At 39.1% G+C, this 13,446-nt stretch overlaps 3 protein-coding genes and 1 pseudogene across 4 annotated transcripts; 3 read left to right on the top strand and 1 right to left on the bottom strand.

Moving 5' to 3' along the window:
- Positions 1 to 158: 158 nt before the first annotated feature.
- On the top strand, positions 159 to 3,298 carry LOC104767572 (rhodanese-like domain-containing protein 6; annotated as a pseudogene). The gene is made up of 9 exons (XR_015595130.1): positions 159 to 465; positions 876 to 1,037; positions 1,254 to 1,359; positions 1,438 to 1,636; positions 1,725 to 1,806; positions 1,887 to 1,969; positions 2,059 to 2,191; positions 2,271 to 2,370; positions 2,487 to 3,298. The product of XR_015595130.1 is annotated as a rhodanese-like domain-containing protein 6 (transcript).
- LOC104739522 (importin subunit alpha-4) lies at positions 3,253 to 7,187 on the bottom strand. The gene is made up of 10 exons (XM_087508220.1): positions 6,679 to 7,187; positions 6,167 to 6,263; positions 5,971 to 6,062; positions 5,743 to 5,874; positions 5,357 to 5,542; positions 5,050 to 5,213; positions 4,713 to 4,791; positions 4,500 to 4,628; positions 4,051 to 4,178; positions 3,253 to 3,931 (listed from the first exon to the last, which is right to left on the bottom strand). The coding sequence occupies exons 1-10, from the start codon at positions 6,910 to 6,912 to the stop codon at positions 3,550 to 3,552; spliced, it is 1,623 nt and encodes a 540-aa protein (XP_087364346.1). The 5' UTR covers positions 6,913 to 7,187; the 3' UTR covers positions 3,253 to 3,549.
- On the top strand, positions 6,531 to 10,160 carry LOC147946550 (uncharacterized). Its single transcript, XM_087508221.1, has 2 exons — positions 6,531 to 7,619; positions 7,920 to 10,160. The coding sequence occupies exons 1-2, from the start codon at positions 7,614 to 7,616 to the stop codon at positions 8,625 to 8,627; spliced, it is 714 nt and encodes a 237-aa protein (XP_087364347.1). The 5' UTR covers positions 6,531 to 7,613; the 3' UTR covers positions 8,628 to 10,160.
- On the top strand, positions 8,790 to 10,201 carry LOC147946549 (uncharacterized). The gene is made up of 3 exons (XM_087496988.1): positions 8,790 to 9,119; positions 9,219 to 9,859; positions 9,976 to 10,201. Exons 1-3 carry the CDS (start codon positions 8,790 to 8,792, stop codon positions 10,199 to 10,201), a joined length of 1,197 nt encoding a protein of 398 aa, XP_087353114.1.
- Positions 10,202 to 13,446: the final 3,245 nt, after the last annotated feature.

The following is a 13,446-nucleotide window of genomic DNA, read 5'->3' as shown; positions in this document are numbered from 1 at the left end:
TACTGCCAAGTTTTTTTACACATAACTAAACTGCTTAGGCAATTACAAATTAATCGGTTTAAATTTGGTTTTTAATCAAACCAATTAATTTATGAAGAAATTTCGGTTTAATCAAGGTTCGGTTTTGGTCCACCTCTGGTACATGAATTTCCAAATCCACGCTCTGAAACAGTCTTGGCTTCCTGGTTGCATCTTCGCGACGCCAAGAGCCTGAGATTATCGTGTGCTTCCCTACCTATCCCACAGTCCCACTGGAAAAAAAGAAAAACCCTAATGGGAACGAGCACGTGTGGCGATGTCGAGAAGCAGAGGATTGAAGATGAAGAGCAATACGGTGTGTTGCTGTACTACAAGTACACCTCTGTTCCTGATCTAGATGAGCTCGTTTCCTTTTATGAATCAAGCTGCAACTCATTAGGTTTACTCGGCCGAGTCAGGCTCTCCCCTAAGGGAGTCAATGTCACTGTATGCTTCTAATCACCTTCTCCGCATATCCAATGTTGAATTTTTTGATTTTACCCGTTTTGAGTTCTCTGACTGTGTGTTCCCGTCTGATTGAGTCTTAAAACCAAACGTGTAATCTTTTTTGAACTGTATTTTTTATCTTTTATCTGTTGGGGTTGAAGAGAATAAGAAAGTCTGAGAGATTGGGTCTACGTTTGCTCAAATTTGTTGAAGTTGAACTATAGGAAAATAAATTCAAAGCCTTTGAGTTCTGAGTTCTGTTTGTTTGATTTAGGATCATAGTTCTCTAAATATTAGTTACAAGTTTAATCCGTCTTAACCATTAAAGAAGCAGACATCAAAAGTCTGAAACTTTTACTAGACCTCTGTTTATACGATTGGGTTAACAGAAAACTTTGCTTTTTGGTTAGGTTGGTGGAAATTTAACTGCATTGGAGGAGCATATATCTGCCGCAAAGTCGAATTGTTTGTTTGAAGGGACCGACTTCAAGCTTGCACCTTGCCATCACCCCTTGAATGACAAAGTTGCTCAGGAATGTGGGTTTACATCACTCTCCATCCGTGTTGTTGAAGTTATTGCCTTATCTTCTTACCAACCATAGTGTTCTTGTTAAGTTCTTATCTACGGAACATGTGCGTAAGATTCCTTTGCTGGGATGAGGGAATTATTCATGTTATGATCTCCTAGCCTCATCTGACAGAATGTTTTCTACTAATTCACAAAAGACTCTGTGACTGTACTTCCATAACATTTTGATAGATATGTGTCATTGTGTGGTGATTTGCAGGAGTTAGTGACTTTTAGTCCTTGCCCTCCCCTTAAACCCCCAGAAATTTCGAATGCTGGAAAGCATCTCTCTGCTGCGGAGTTTCATTTGGTCCTGCAGAGTGCCGGTAAGTTTCTTTATTTGTTTTATTACTTTACGGCTATATTGCACTTTCTTAGCTGATTTATGTTTTCTTCCAACTCAGCTGAACATCCGGATAAAGATGGGAAGTCTGAGAATAAGGAACTTGTTTTGCTTGACGTGAGGAACTTGTACGAGACACGGATTGGAAAATTCGAATCAGAAAATGTTGAGACCCTTGATCCTGAAATCAGGCAGTATAGCGATTTGCCCACCTGGATTGATCAGAATGCCGAGAAATTGAAGGGAAAAAACGTGCTCATGTATGAATAATACTTTTGTGACATACAGAGATTTCTTGTCCAGTTTACTTTCCCCATCACTGAAGTTCTCATGTGTTGGTGAAATCAGGTACTGCACTGGTGGTATCAGATGTGAAATGGCTTCTGTATATATCAGATCTAAAGGCACTGGATTTGAGAATACTTTTCAGGTGAGATCCTGAATCGCAAATGGATTTGATTCAAGTCACTGAACTTGGCTGACTCCAGCTGTTATTTGTTTTTTTTGCAGCTCTATGGTGGCATACAGAGATACCTTGAACAATTTCCCAGTGGTGGGTTCTTCAAAGGGAAGAACTTTGTGTTTGATCACCGGTATATTTCTAGCATCTTTCTCTTCTAATCTACCAGGAAAACGACTTTTATTGGTCCGGGTAACATACATTTACATGTCGGGTTTGAAGGATCTCAGTTGGAAGCTCAAAAGAGGATATAATAGGCAGCTGCCTTCTCTGCAGCAATACCTTTGACGACTATTCTCCACGTTGCCGTTGCAGATTATGTCGGATGCTTGTTTTAGTCTGCAATCATTGTCGGGTAATGCACCCAGACGTCTTTTGCTGATCGAGTTCACTAATATTGTGTATTTTGGACTTACAGTGTGTTGTTGATGCAGGTTAACGGAGATATATATGTGTGTGAGCTGTGTCGTAAACATGGAAAAGGGGAAGTCCCTTTGAGTCTTGATCCCTCAAACCAACCTTCTGAAAGCAATGGTAAGATCTGTTTCTTCATTTTTGAATCAAGTAATGTGTTAAAACATCAGAGAATTTTTCAAAACTTTATAATCCCTTGTTCCCTGGAAACTTTGTCATTTCACTTATATGGTCAGGTGACAAAACAAGACGGAAGCTGAGGATCTTGTGCTTGCATGGTTTTAGGCAAAACGCATCTGGCTTCAAAGGGAGGACCGGATCACTTGCAAAGAAACTGAAGAATATTGCGGAGCTTGTGTTCATCGATGCACCACACGAACTACATTTCATCTACCAAACTGCTACCCCTCCATCTGGAGCATGCAACAAGAAGTTTGCGTGATTGGTGTCACCAGATTTTGATAAACCGAGAAACAGTGGCCCAATGCCAGTTCGATCCGTTGCAGTATCAGACTCAAACTGAAGGGTTTGATAAATCGTTGACATACTTGAAGATGGCTTTTGCAGAGAAAGGGCCTTTTGATGGCATTCTCGGATTCTCTCAAGGTGCGGCAATGGCTGCAGCTGTAAGTGGGAAACAGGAGCAGCTCATAGGTGAAATAGACTTCAGATTCTGCGTGTTGTGCTCGGGTTTCACACCGTGGCCATTGTTGGAGAAGGAGAAAGGATCGATTAAATGCCCTTCACTTCACATATTCGGCAGCCAGCCTGGTAAAGACAAACAGATTGTGACTCAAGCCAGCTCAGATCTGGCGGAGTTGTTTGATGATGGTTGCGCCACCATTATTGAGCACGATTTTGGCCACATCATTCCTACAAAGTCTCCTTATATTGATGAGATTAAAGCTTTCCTTTACCAATTCATTTGAGGACTAAAACATTTAATTACCAAGGCGAGACTCTTGCAATCAAAACATTTCTTGTATTTGTACTCTTGCCAAGTAAAAGTTATAAAACTAATAATAACGACAAAGATAAAAGTAACAAATACAAAGTGTGACCATATCCTAAACCAGTAACCACACTAGACATAATCCATCCCAGAGTTTTAAGATACAGAATCAGAGATTGATTCAGACAAATAAGGACAACAACAACAAAAAAAAAACCAGAAGAAATAAGCCTTTTTGCATCAGAACTCAAAAACTCGAACTTGAAACTGGCAATTGTCAATAACAGTTGCAAAAGTTGAATCTCATGTTCCCCAAACCAAAGGAATTCAATTTGTACTATACCTTTTCAGCCAAATTTGAATCCGCCAGGGGGGGCAGCGGGCTGGTTGGTCCCAAAATTGAAGGTCTGTTGTGAATTTTCACTCCCGCCATCCTGCAGAATCTGCTCTTCCTCATCTTCAGCCCAATATCTCTCCAATATCTTAACGGCCTTCTCATATATCTCATTGTTATCATGGGATTGAAGGTTTTCGATTTTGTCCAACCCATCAGATTCTTCTATTATGTGAGCATAGAGATTCACCCCATCGTTTAATCCAATCTCCTTGTCAGCCTCACTAACCTTAAGAATGTTTTCAAGCCCCTCGAGGCACACTGTCACAATCCTCGGATCAGGGCAGATTAGAAGATCACAGAGTGGCTTGATGCAGCCTTGGGTCACCAAATATCTGCATGCAAAACTGTGTTAAGGCATATTTTGATCTCGAGATAGATGGTGGTGTAAGAGGGAGCACTATTAAGTGAAGTAAGTTGTTTGCAACTGCACTTCAAAATGGAGATGACATACTGAATCTGCTCATGAGACCCTCCTGACGTGGCATTGGAAATAGCCCAAGCAGCTTCCTTCTTTATATCGAACTCAGCGGTTTGGAGCAAGTGCACAAGAGGGAGGATTATTCCAGCACCAACCACAGCCTATCGTTTCAAATACATAAACTGATTAAAGAATTGCTTTTAGCCTCTAAAACTTTAATGATTCAATATTTTCAGTAGCAAGTATTGTTGGCCTATAGCAATAGCAATAGCAATAGCAAATAGGGTATAATTAGGTTTGTTGGCAGAGATGTTATTGGAAAATATGGAAGTTTTAAAATTTGCTTGCTCTAAACTCAAGAAAAGAGTCAAAATCATTAACTTCTTCACTTTTCTTGCAGAATCAGAATGAAATAGCATACTATATCTTCCACGAACAACCGGCTTCTTGACATATTAAAGATAGCAAAAAAAGCCTCATACCTCTATTTGAACTTTATTTCCAGCAGTAATATTCGAGATAGTCCAACAAGCTTCTTTTTTAATACTTTTCTTGTGATTTTGCGTAAGCAAATTGTAAAGGTGCGGAAGTACACCACTATCAATTATAAACTGAAAAGCAAAGACACAATCATAGTCAAAATCCCAAAGCAAACACCCAAATCAATACAAATAGTCGTTCGCCACAAATCATACCTGTGTCTGAGAGTCATCACCAGTTACGATGTTCCCCACAGTTCGAAGGGCAGGAATGAGAACCGTAGGTGATGGATGACTTGAAGAAAGATATGTTAATTAGTATAGTTGCACAAAATAAAACTAGTAAGAATATGAGGCAGTAAGAACATCAACACTCAGTTTCCAAAAGATAATCAAAAAGCATCACAAATTTGAAGATAGCAACACCTATATTGAGAAAAGCTAACTTATATAACACTAAGAGCCAAAGGAAAAAAGAAGAGAGACTAAATATGATTAGAAATAAACAAAAATTATGTCTAGTCAATTATAGGCTAGGAAAAATGGAACTAACCTCAGAAGCTCCACAAGTCGTGGACAGACACCTGCCTGGATCACAGCCTGAATCTTATCATTGGGGCCATCTGAAAGGTAGGAGAGAGCCCAGCAGGCATCGGTGAGAACTTCTTCATCATTCAGATAGATAAGCTGCCGAAGAACTGGCAACGCAGGCTTCACCTTAAACATATGAATAACCAACACTATGCTTGAGTAATGTTAGGAATGCAACGAAACATATATAAAAATTATGTAAAATACTTGGACCGTCAATCATAAGTTGTCTAGAAAAATCAAAGAAGAAACCATTTCTGTAGTCCTACCTGTTCAAATGGTGTTGGCGGTTTACCACGACAAAAGTTAGACAAGGTCCACGTAGCATTTCTTAGCATGGACAACTTAGAATTTTCATTTAATTGAGCCAGCAATGGCTCAAGAGCCCCATAGTTGAGAACAAGATTCCTGCAGTTTGGAGAGTCCCCAGCAACATTGCCCAAGGCCCACACCGCCTACAATGATATCATGTAAGGGATTTTTAAGAAACCACTAAACGTTTTAGCACCTATAACTACGGAAAAGCACTTGGCCGACTATCACAAAATACCACTCAGGATCAAATGAAACAGCAAACAAACCAAATACGAGAGGCATGTATCCTGGTCACAATATAAATGGAAGTGCACAGTTGTCTAGCTAGTTAGTGGCAAACCTGCTCTCTAACGTCATCACTAGCAGAACTAAGAAGCTGAACGAAGATAGGAACCGCCCCCTGTTCAATTACAACCCGAGTATGATCTGATGTTCCTGACGCAACATTGGTCAAAGCCCATGCAGCCTCAAACTGCAAATAAACTTTACGTTAAGCCACCAAACCATTCTTGATACTTTAAGGTGCAATTGATAAAGAACAAAACTAAAATGTGTGAAGTAGACATACCTGCAATTGCGGATGGTCTTGCCTTCCAAGAAACTCCACAAAACGTGGGACAACCCCAGCTTTGATCACTTCATCAATAGGAGGACTACGCTCTGGTTATCAAAATGCAGTACAAGCAACTATCAGATGTCTATTACACACATATAACCTTAGAAGAGAAAATTGCTTCAGAACGGAACAAATATAACACACCTACCTATAGATAACAACTTTCTAAACTGAGTTGTGGCTTCTAGCTGAGCTTGAGGATCATCAGAATAAACACCTTGTACCATCATTGGAATACCTTCTAACTGTCAAAAACACATGAACAGCATCAAACAACTGTTACCACAGAAACAAAACCTCTCCTTGGCTAGAAAAGTAACACACCCAATCCATTAACAAGATCATCAGATCAGATAATAGAAATCCTGAAATCTAACTAAAGCAAACTATACACTGCGATCAGCATACATGATGATCAGATTTGTGGTCATAAAGGATCCGCCCTCAATCCCAAAATAACCCAACTTTGATGGTCAATTATGAGATTAGGAGTGTTCAAGCAGCTGAGATCTAGAATTGAGGTGGGGAAACAGAATCAAAGCCTAAGTTTTTTTCAACAATCAAACAAAGATCCATCACTCACAAATCAAATCCAGGGATCCAAATCACAAAATTGAGCACAATTGTCTCAAAAAAAAGTTTCAGGTCAGAGGAACTTACTCGTTTCTCAGCAGCGGCAGCGTTCTGGGGACCGTCGAGGCCAACTCCGCCGAGAGGCTGCTGGTGCTGGAGCATCATTCCTTCGCGACGCTTCTTAAGGAGACTGTCCTCACGCTTGTTTTTCCTAATCTCGACGAGATTGTCCTCTCTCCTCCGCCTCGCCTCATCGGCATCGACCCCTGTCTTGTATATCTTTTTCCTCAGCTCCGCGCGTGTGCTCGGCCTCAGCGACATCGTTCGTTAAGTCTCTCTCTTTCTCTTTCTCTCTTCCCGGAAACGAATAACTTCGTCTGGATCCTCCTTCTCTCTCTCTCTCTCGCTCTCGCTCTTGCGGAATTGAAATTGGAGAAACGGGATCGTGGAGGACGAGTCGTCTGGTGCTGTCGGGTCGGATCCGGGTCGAAGTATGATTGGATATTGGAACTACTTGGATCCTTCCTTCTCACACAGAAGTATTGCCACGCTGTCGCAGTTTTTTGCTTTTTTTTCTTTTAATAAAAGGTATGTGTAGAATGAGGTAACATCTCATAACTCCCTAAAATAATTTGACATTCTATCTCCCTTTCTATTTTTCATACCCTCACCTTTTCTAATAAGAGGTGGTGAGACGATTTTAGCCTTACAATTTAGTTGATTTAGATTAAATTTTTTTGAAAAAAAAAACGAACTCATCTCTCTTTCGATCCGAGAGAAACTCGACCTGTAAGTTCCTCTCATCCCAGCCGCCGGCGATTCTTCCGACGTCGGAGCTCCTACTGCTGTCGTTATTAACCAACTTGAGTTGAATCAAGTTGTTCGTCGGAGCTCTCTTTCAACCCGAGAAACCCGACCTGGTTACTCACCTCTCAACCCAGCCGCCGGCGATTCTTCCGTCGTCGGAGCTCCTACTGTTGTCGTTCTTCACCAACTCGACTTGAAACAAGTTGTTCTTCAAAATGCAGGTGCGTTACTTCTCATTAGAGTAGCTTTTTGTTGAATTTGTTTTTGATTTGTAAATTCAGAAATTCAATTGGATTTAGATTGAAGAAAGCTTAGCACATTGGGTGTTTTACAAAGGTTTATTGGTCGATTGAGCTATCTATTAGATAAGAAATGGATTTGGCTTTCGATTAGAACTCGTTTACCATTCGAGTCGATTTTGATAGGAGAGAGAGAATGTGGTGAAACTGGTAATACTGGTATATTTAGTAAAACTAGTAGTAGTACTAATTATGATTTTTTTATATTGGTTGGTTTGGCAGGATACAATATGCGAGAACGTCAACCTACATTTTAAATTTGAAGGACGCATGTATAGTATAATGTTCAAGAGGAATATAACATTGTTGATGTTAAAAGCAAGGATACAAAGGAAGATTGGGTTTGTTGAAAGTAACATTCAGTTGCAGCTGAGCTACAAGCCACTACTGGTAGAAACAGTTGAGCATTGTGAGCTTAATGATGATGAGGATGTTAATGTTTATCTAGACTCTGTTAATTATGAGAAGCGAAGATGTATGTTGTTTGTGAATGTCATCCCTTCTGAGCCTCAGCCTGAGCAAGTTCCCATAGCGCCCACAGTGCCCACAATGCCCATAGTAGACCAAAATTCTGTCGGTATGAACTTTGAAAACCAACATGCGAAGGATGGTGAAATCGGACCTAACGCCATTGTTGTCTACGTAGGCAAAGAAAAGGCTGTAGAAGGTGATTCTAATAAAGAGGGTGAAGCTGAATCACGTGATGAAGGTGATGAATCTACTGAGCCACGCCCTGTTGTAGAACCGTGTAAGTATATTGAACCATGGGATGACGGTTTGGATCTGACTAAACTTCAAGAATTTCCAAACAAGAAGGCATTGCAAGATGTGGTGGATAGAGCTTCATTCGCTAACTGTTTTAGTTTTGAAATAGTAAAGTCGGACAAGGTGCGTTATGTGGTCAAATGTCCTAAAGAAGGATGTAACTGAGGTTTACGAGGTGGTAGGATTCGAGATACAGATATTTTCTCGATTAGAAGGCACAACAAGATGCAAACATGCTCTCGGGCTAGTTAAAGTTCAAGCAACAGTAAGAGACAAGGCACTCCAAAATTAGTTGCTTCTCTTTTACATGGTGATTATCCAGGGCAAATGGAAACTCCACCTCCGAAAATTATCATGGATCTTGTCAAGACAAAATTAGGTGTTGATATATCATATTCCACGGCGTTGAGAGGGAAAAATCAAGCTGTTACTGATTTGAAAGGTAGCCCAGAAGAAAACTACAAGATGCTGCGATGTTATCTGCACATGTTAGAGAAGGTTAATCATGGTACAAGATCATATGTGCATTGCAATGAGAATAATAAATTCATGTACTTGTTCATAGCTTTGGGAGCTAGCATTGAAGGATTTAAAGTCATGAGGAAAGTTATAACTATGGATGCAACTTTTCTAAAGAACGGATATAAGGGTGTTCTTGTTTTTGCGTCGGCTCAAGATCCTAACCGTCACCATTATCCCTTGGCGTTTGGTGTTCTTGATGGTGAGAATGATGCAAGTTGGAATTGGTTTTTGGAGATGTTGAAAACCGTTGTTGGGGATTCTTCTGAAATAGTATTTATGACTGACAGAAATACAAGTCTCATTACAACCATAGCTAATGTGTCTCCTCTAGCTCATCATGGTTTTTGTATATGGCATTTATCCCAAAATGTGAAAGGTTATGCTCGTAACGTCAACAAAGACGTTGTTGCATTGAGATTCATGGAGTGTAGTAGGTTTTACACAGTGGTTGAGTTCAACATTGCTTACGCGACAAGATATCCTTCTGCTGTCAAGTATCTTGAAGAATCTACCCAGAAAGAAAGATGGGCAAGATGTGTTTTTCCAGGAGATAGATACAACCTAGACACAAGCAACTGTGTTGAATCGTTGAACAGCGTATTTAAAGATGCAAGGAGGTACTCCTTGATACCCATGCTTGATGCAATACTTAAAAAATTCTCTGAATGGTTTAATGAACATCGGAAAGATGATGTGTCAGGATCAGTCGCAAATAAATTGGTGCCTTTAGTGGAGAACTACTTACATGATTTATGGGCAACTGTTGAGACACTAAAGGTGATAGAGCTAAATGGTTTCGAACTTGAATACAATGTCATTGACAGTGACGAAAAGCCTTATTTGGTGAAGTTGCGATTGAGAAGTTGCTGTTGCAGGTTTTTCGATATACAAAAGTATCCTTGTGTGCATGCATTGGAGGTAAGGATATCGAGTTACATGAGTTGTGTTCTAATTAATATTGGACGGAGCTGTGGGCAATTGCATATTGCAGGACAATTTATTTAGTACCTGATAAGTCTCGATGGGATGTCCTAGATGAAGTCCAAGATATGCAGATCATGCCTCCGAATCGGAAAATAAAAGAGGGAAGAAAGAAAACAAAAAGGTATGCATCTGCTGGGGAAAAACGACCAAAGACTCGACTTAGGACGCAGAATAAAATACGCCGGAGACAAGGAGTCCAATGGTTGTTATTTGGAGATAATGTTCATGTTTGATTCACCTCTTCATGTATTAATTGTGTTTTGTTTGAAACTTAATGTAAAAATTGGTTTGAAACTTAATTTGAAGTCTATTAATGTTTTTTTCTTTCAATATGTGTATATAAGAGAGTATAACTGGCACAACTAAGATAAAACTGGTAAAAATAATAAAATTGGTACTACCTAAAACCAATACATATTGTATAATACATGTGTATAAATGTTCTACATAGGTTTCTACTATAGGTGAATAATTTTTGAAAATCTACTAATTTTAAATTATTTATAAAAGAATCTCAACAAATGTTTCCTTACACTTTTAATGTTACTTTGTAAATAATTACCAAGTAAGCATGAAAAAGTTATAGAATTATAAGTTTTAACTTATGAAGTTGCAAAAAGCTTGTAATTGTATGTTAGTTAAGTTTAATCAACTGTAAAACTAAAAAAATAATGCTAAGGTTTAGTATAACTAATTAAACTGAGAAACCTCTAAAGTACAACTATTTGGAAGTTTAGTGCAACTGCACTAATCGGTAAAACTGTGTGTGAACACGCAGTGTGAACGCACACATCTTTTACACGTGGCCAGAATTTTGTTTTTTCTTTCTTTCTTTCCTCATATCCATTCATTCATTTTCTTCGAAACCTAAAGTACACCTTCTCTCCTTCTCTCATCTTCAAAGTCGAATTCTAGATCTATTTCTCTCCTTCTCAAACTATGGAACCATTTGAGGCCGACCCATACTATGCTGATCAGAAGAGGGCGAGGAAGTTAGAAGCGTGGCGACAATCCATAGCCGATGGTGATTTGGGCATGCCTCGAATTTGCCCATGTGGCGAACGAATCGTCAATGAGATCTCTCCAACAGAAACAGAGAAAAAGAGATGGTTTACTTGCGTTAAGTATAAGGTAAATTAAATTAAATCAAATACAATTGAGAGACATGAGTAGGATGTCTGTTCGTTGATATATTTTGCAGGATGATGGATTGCACAGGCGGAAAAATTGGGCTGATGCAATTGAAGAAGAAACCCAAACCTTAAGGAAGGATGTTGATAACCATTGGGAGAGATTGAAGGAATTTGAACCCCATCATACTCAGATCTATAATTTGCAGATGCAGCTTAAGGAGAAGAGTGACGAGATTGCCAAACTAAGGGAGGAGGTGGCGTTGCTTACCACTCGAGTCGATCTCCTGGATAGGTTGTGTTTCGATTGATATTATATGAGTTGATCTCATTGAATTCTCTGTTTCTTATCTTTTCCTTGAATTCTCTTGTTGAATCATGATGTTCTATCTCTCTTTTATGTGACTTCTAGGATTATGCCTCCTTCTTGAATTGAATCATGTTCTATATTTTTCTTATATGAATTCTCTAGTTTTGTTTAGTTTTACGTAGTTTTACCAAAAATACGAACGGCAAATCCAACAAAATAACGTAGTTTTACATAGTTTTACTAGTAATACCAGTACCAATCACAAAACCAAGAAAATAATTAAGTTTTACATAGAAAATAACATAGTTTTACTACTTCTTAGACCTTTTTCTCTTCGTCCCTCTCCCTCCTTCTTGCGAAGTACTCGGTTGCTCATCATCTACATGCGACTGACATGAAACCAAATTTTGTTAACACCTTCTAGTATTACCAAGTATTACTATAGTATTACCAAGTATTACTATAGTATTACGAAGTATTACCTTTGATTTCTCTTGCTCTTTCACATATACTTCCAACGGTTCGATCCTTTTTTCAAGACCATCAATCTTCACCGAAATGTTATCGAACTGAGTTTTCATATCCTGCTTCATGGTCCTTAGAAGATCCACCAACTCAATAGTATCTTCTCTCGGTTGTTCATTGGCGTCTATTTCCTCATTCGCATCATTTTGTCCTGAACGAGTAGCCACATCGGCTGTGTACATCTCCTCCAAAAGTACAGGTAGTCCTCTACGAAGGCGCCACATTCAACTGGCAACTACGACATCATGGGTATCGTCTTCCTCAGCTTCTTCCATGATTAAATCGAGAAGAGGAATTTCTTCATCAATATGAGGGATCACACTAGCAATTACCTGTGTAAACGACCTACTTTAGATACATTACAAACCAATTTATTCAAATGATTAATAATTTCAATGGTTAGGATGACTAACCTTTGTTGTACAAAGTGTATCACCTATATTCTTTAGAGGAAAACCTTTCTGACCGGTACTCTTAAATTTCTTCCTGCACATCCTAGGACAACTTGCATCCGCCTCAGAAATTTGGCCAATGTAAGTGTTCGCCAAAATTGGAACTGCCTCAAATAGTAAAAACTACACAACACAAAAAAAAAAAAAAAAAAAAAAAAAAAAAAAATCAGCTTCACTTATAAGAAATATCAACAATGAGAAAAATTCAAATTTTAAACTAACTAACCTCCAATGGAATACAGAAACCTGGAACAGGTCATATCACATTCTCTTTATGCACGACCCCATCAAAATGCCTCATTGTATGGGAAATCTCTTCTACCATGTTCTCGAATGATAATCTCCCCCAAGGAAAAGACACACAAAAACCTAGATCATTCACTGCTCTTACAACAAAATCATCGATACCCGCAGCATCTTTCCCCGAGTCTTTTGTATAGCCTACAATGATGCTTCCTAAAAAGTAGAGAACCGCCATCTTCAACCTATCACGAGTACGATCTGGTTGCATTACCATTAGCTTTCCCCTCACATCTTGAAGTGTAATCTTTTTTTTCGTAAAAAATACTTCCTTCGAAACTCGATACCGCCGGCTTCCTTGTAATCAAGTGGATAGCACCGACAATCTAATCCAGACATCAACGCATGTTCTCTCAGACCATACCGGATTGGAACACCATTCACAACAAACCATGCTTCCTTCTTTTTTCGATTTTAGCCATTTGAAGTAAGAGCAACCACATTCCCATAAGCTTGTGGTTTGGTTCCCTTGGCATGTGGAAAATGTGCTTGAATTGTGGATGTTTCTCAAACCAATCCCTCTCAGAACTAGTCAATGGATGCTCTAATTTATCCAGCGTTTCCACAGTTTCAAAAATATGACACCTTGTCGATAGCTTGATTTTCTTGTTGTACTGACTAGGCTCAAAGTGCATTCCTAAAGGTTGCATCGCTTCTATTTCCTCCTCTGATTCCTGCAACAATATCAGTTTTACATGAGTTATACCAGTTATACAACAACTAGTTGTACCAGTTCTACTAGTTCCACACCACCTAGTTGT

Source organism: Camelina sativa, chromosome 3 (genome assembly GCF_030686135.1).
Source record: "Camelina sativa cultivar CO46 ecotype springtype chromosome 3, ASM3068613v1".
Classification (NCBI taxonomy): Eukaryota; Viridiplantae; Streptophyta; class Magnoliopsida; order Brassicales; family Brassicaceae; genus Camelina; species Camelina sativa.
Note: the sequence above shows the minus strand (reverse complement) of the source record. Positions and strands in the feature narration are given on the sequence as shown.

Coding starts and splice junctions, on each gene's coding strand:
- LOC104739522 (XM_087508220.1), bottom strand. CDS start 6,912: ATGTCGCTGAGGCCGAGCACACGCGCGGAGCTGAGGAAAAAGATATAC. Junction 6,063..6,166: donor TAGAAAGTTGTTATCTATAG/GTAGGTGTGTTA, acceptor TTTGATAACCAG/AGCGTAGTCCTCCTATTGAT. Junction 5,543..5,742: donor GTGATGACGTTAGAGAGCAG/GTTTGCCACTAA, acceptor ATATCATTGTAG/GCGGTGTGGGCCTTGGGCAA.
- LOC147946549 (XM_087496988.1), top strand. CDS start 8,790: ATGGAAACTCCACCTCCGAAAATTATCATGGATCTTGTCAAGACAAAA. Junction 9,120..9,218: donor ACGGATATAAGGGTGTTCTT/GTTTTTGCGTCG, acceptor TGGTTTTTGGAG/ATGTTGAAAACCGTTGTTGG. Junction 9,860..9,975: donor TTGAGAAGTTGCTGTTGCAG/GTTTTTCGATAT, acceptor TGCATATTGCAG/GACAATTTATTTAGTACCTG.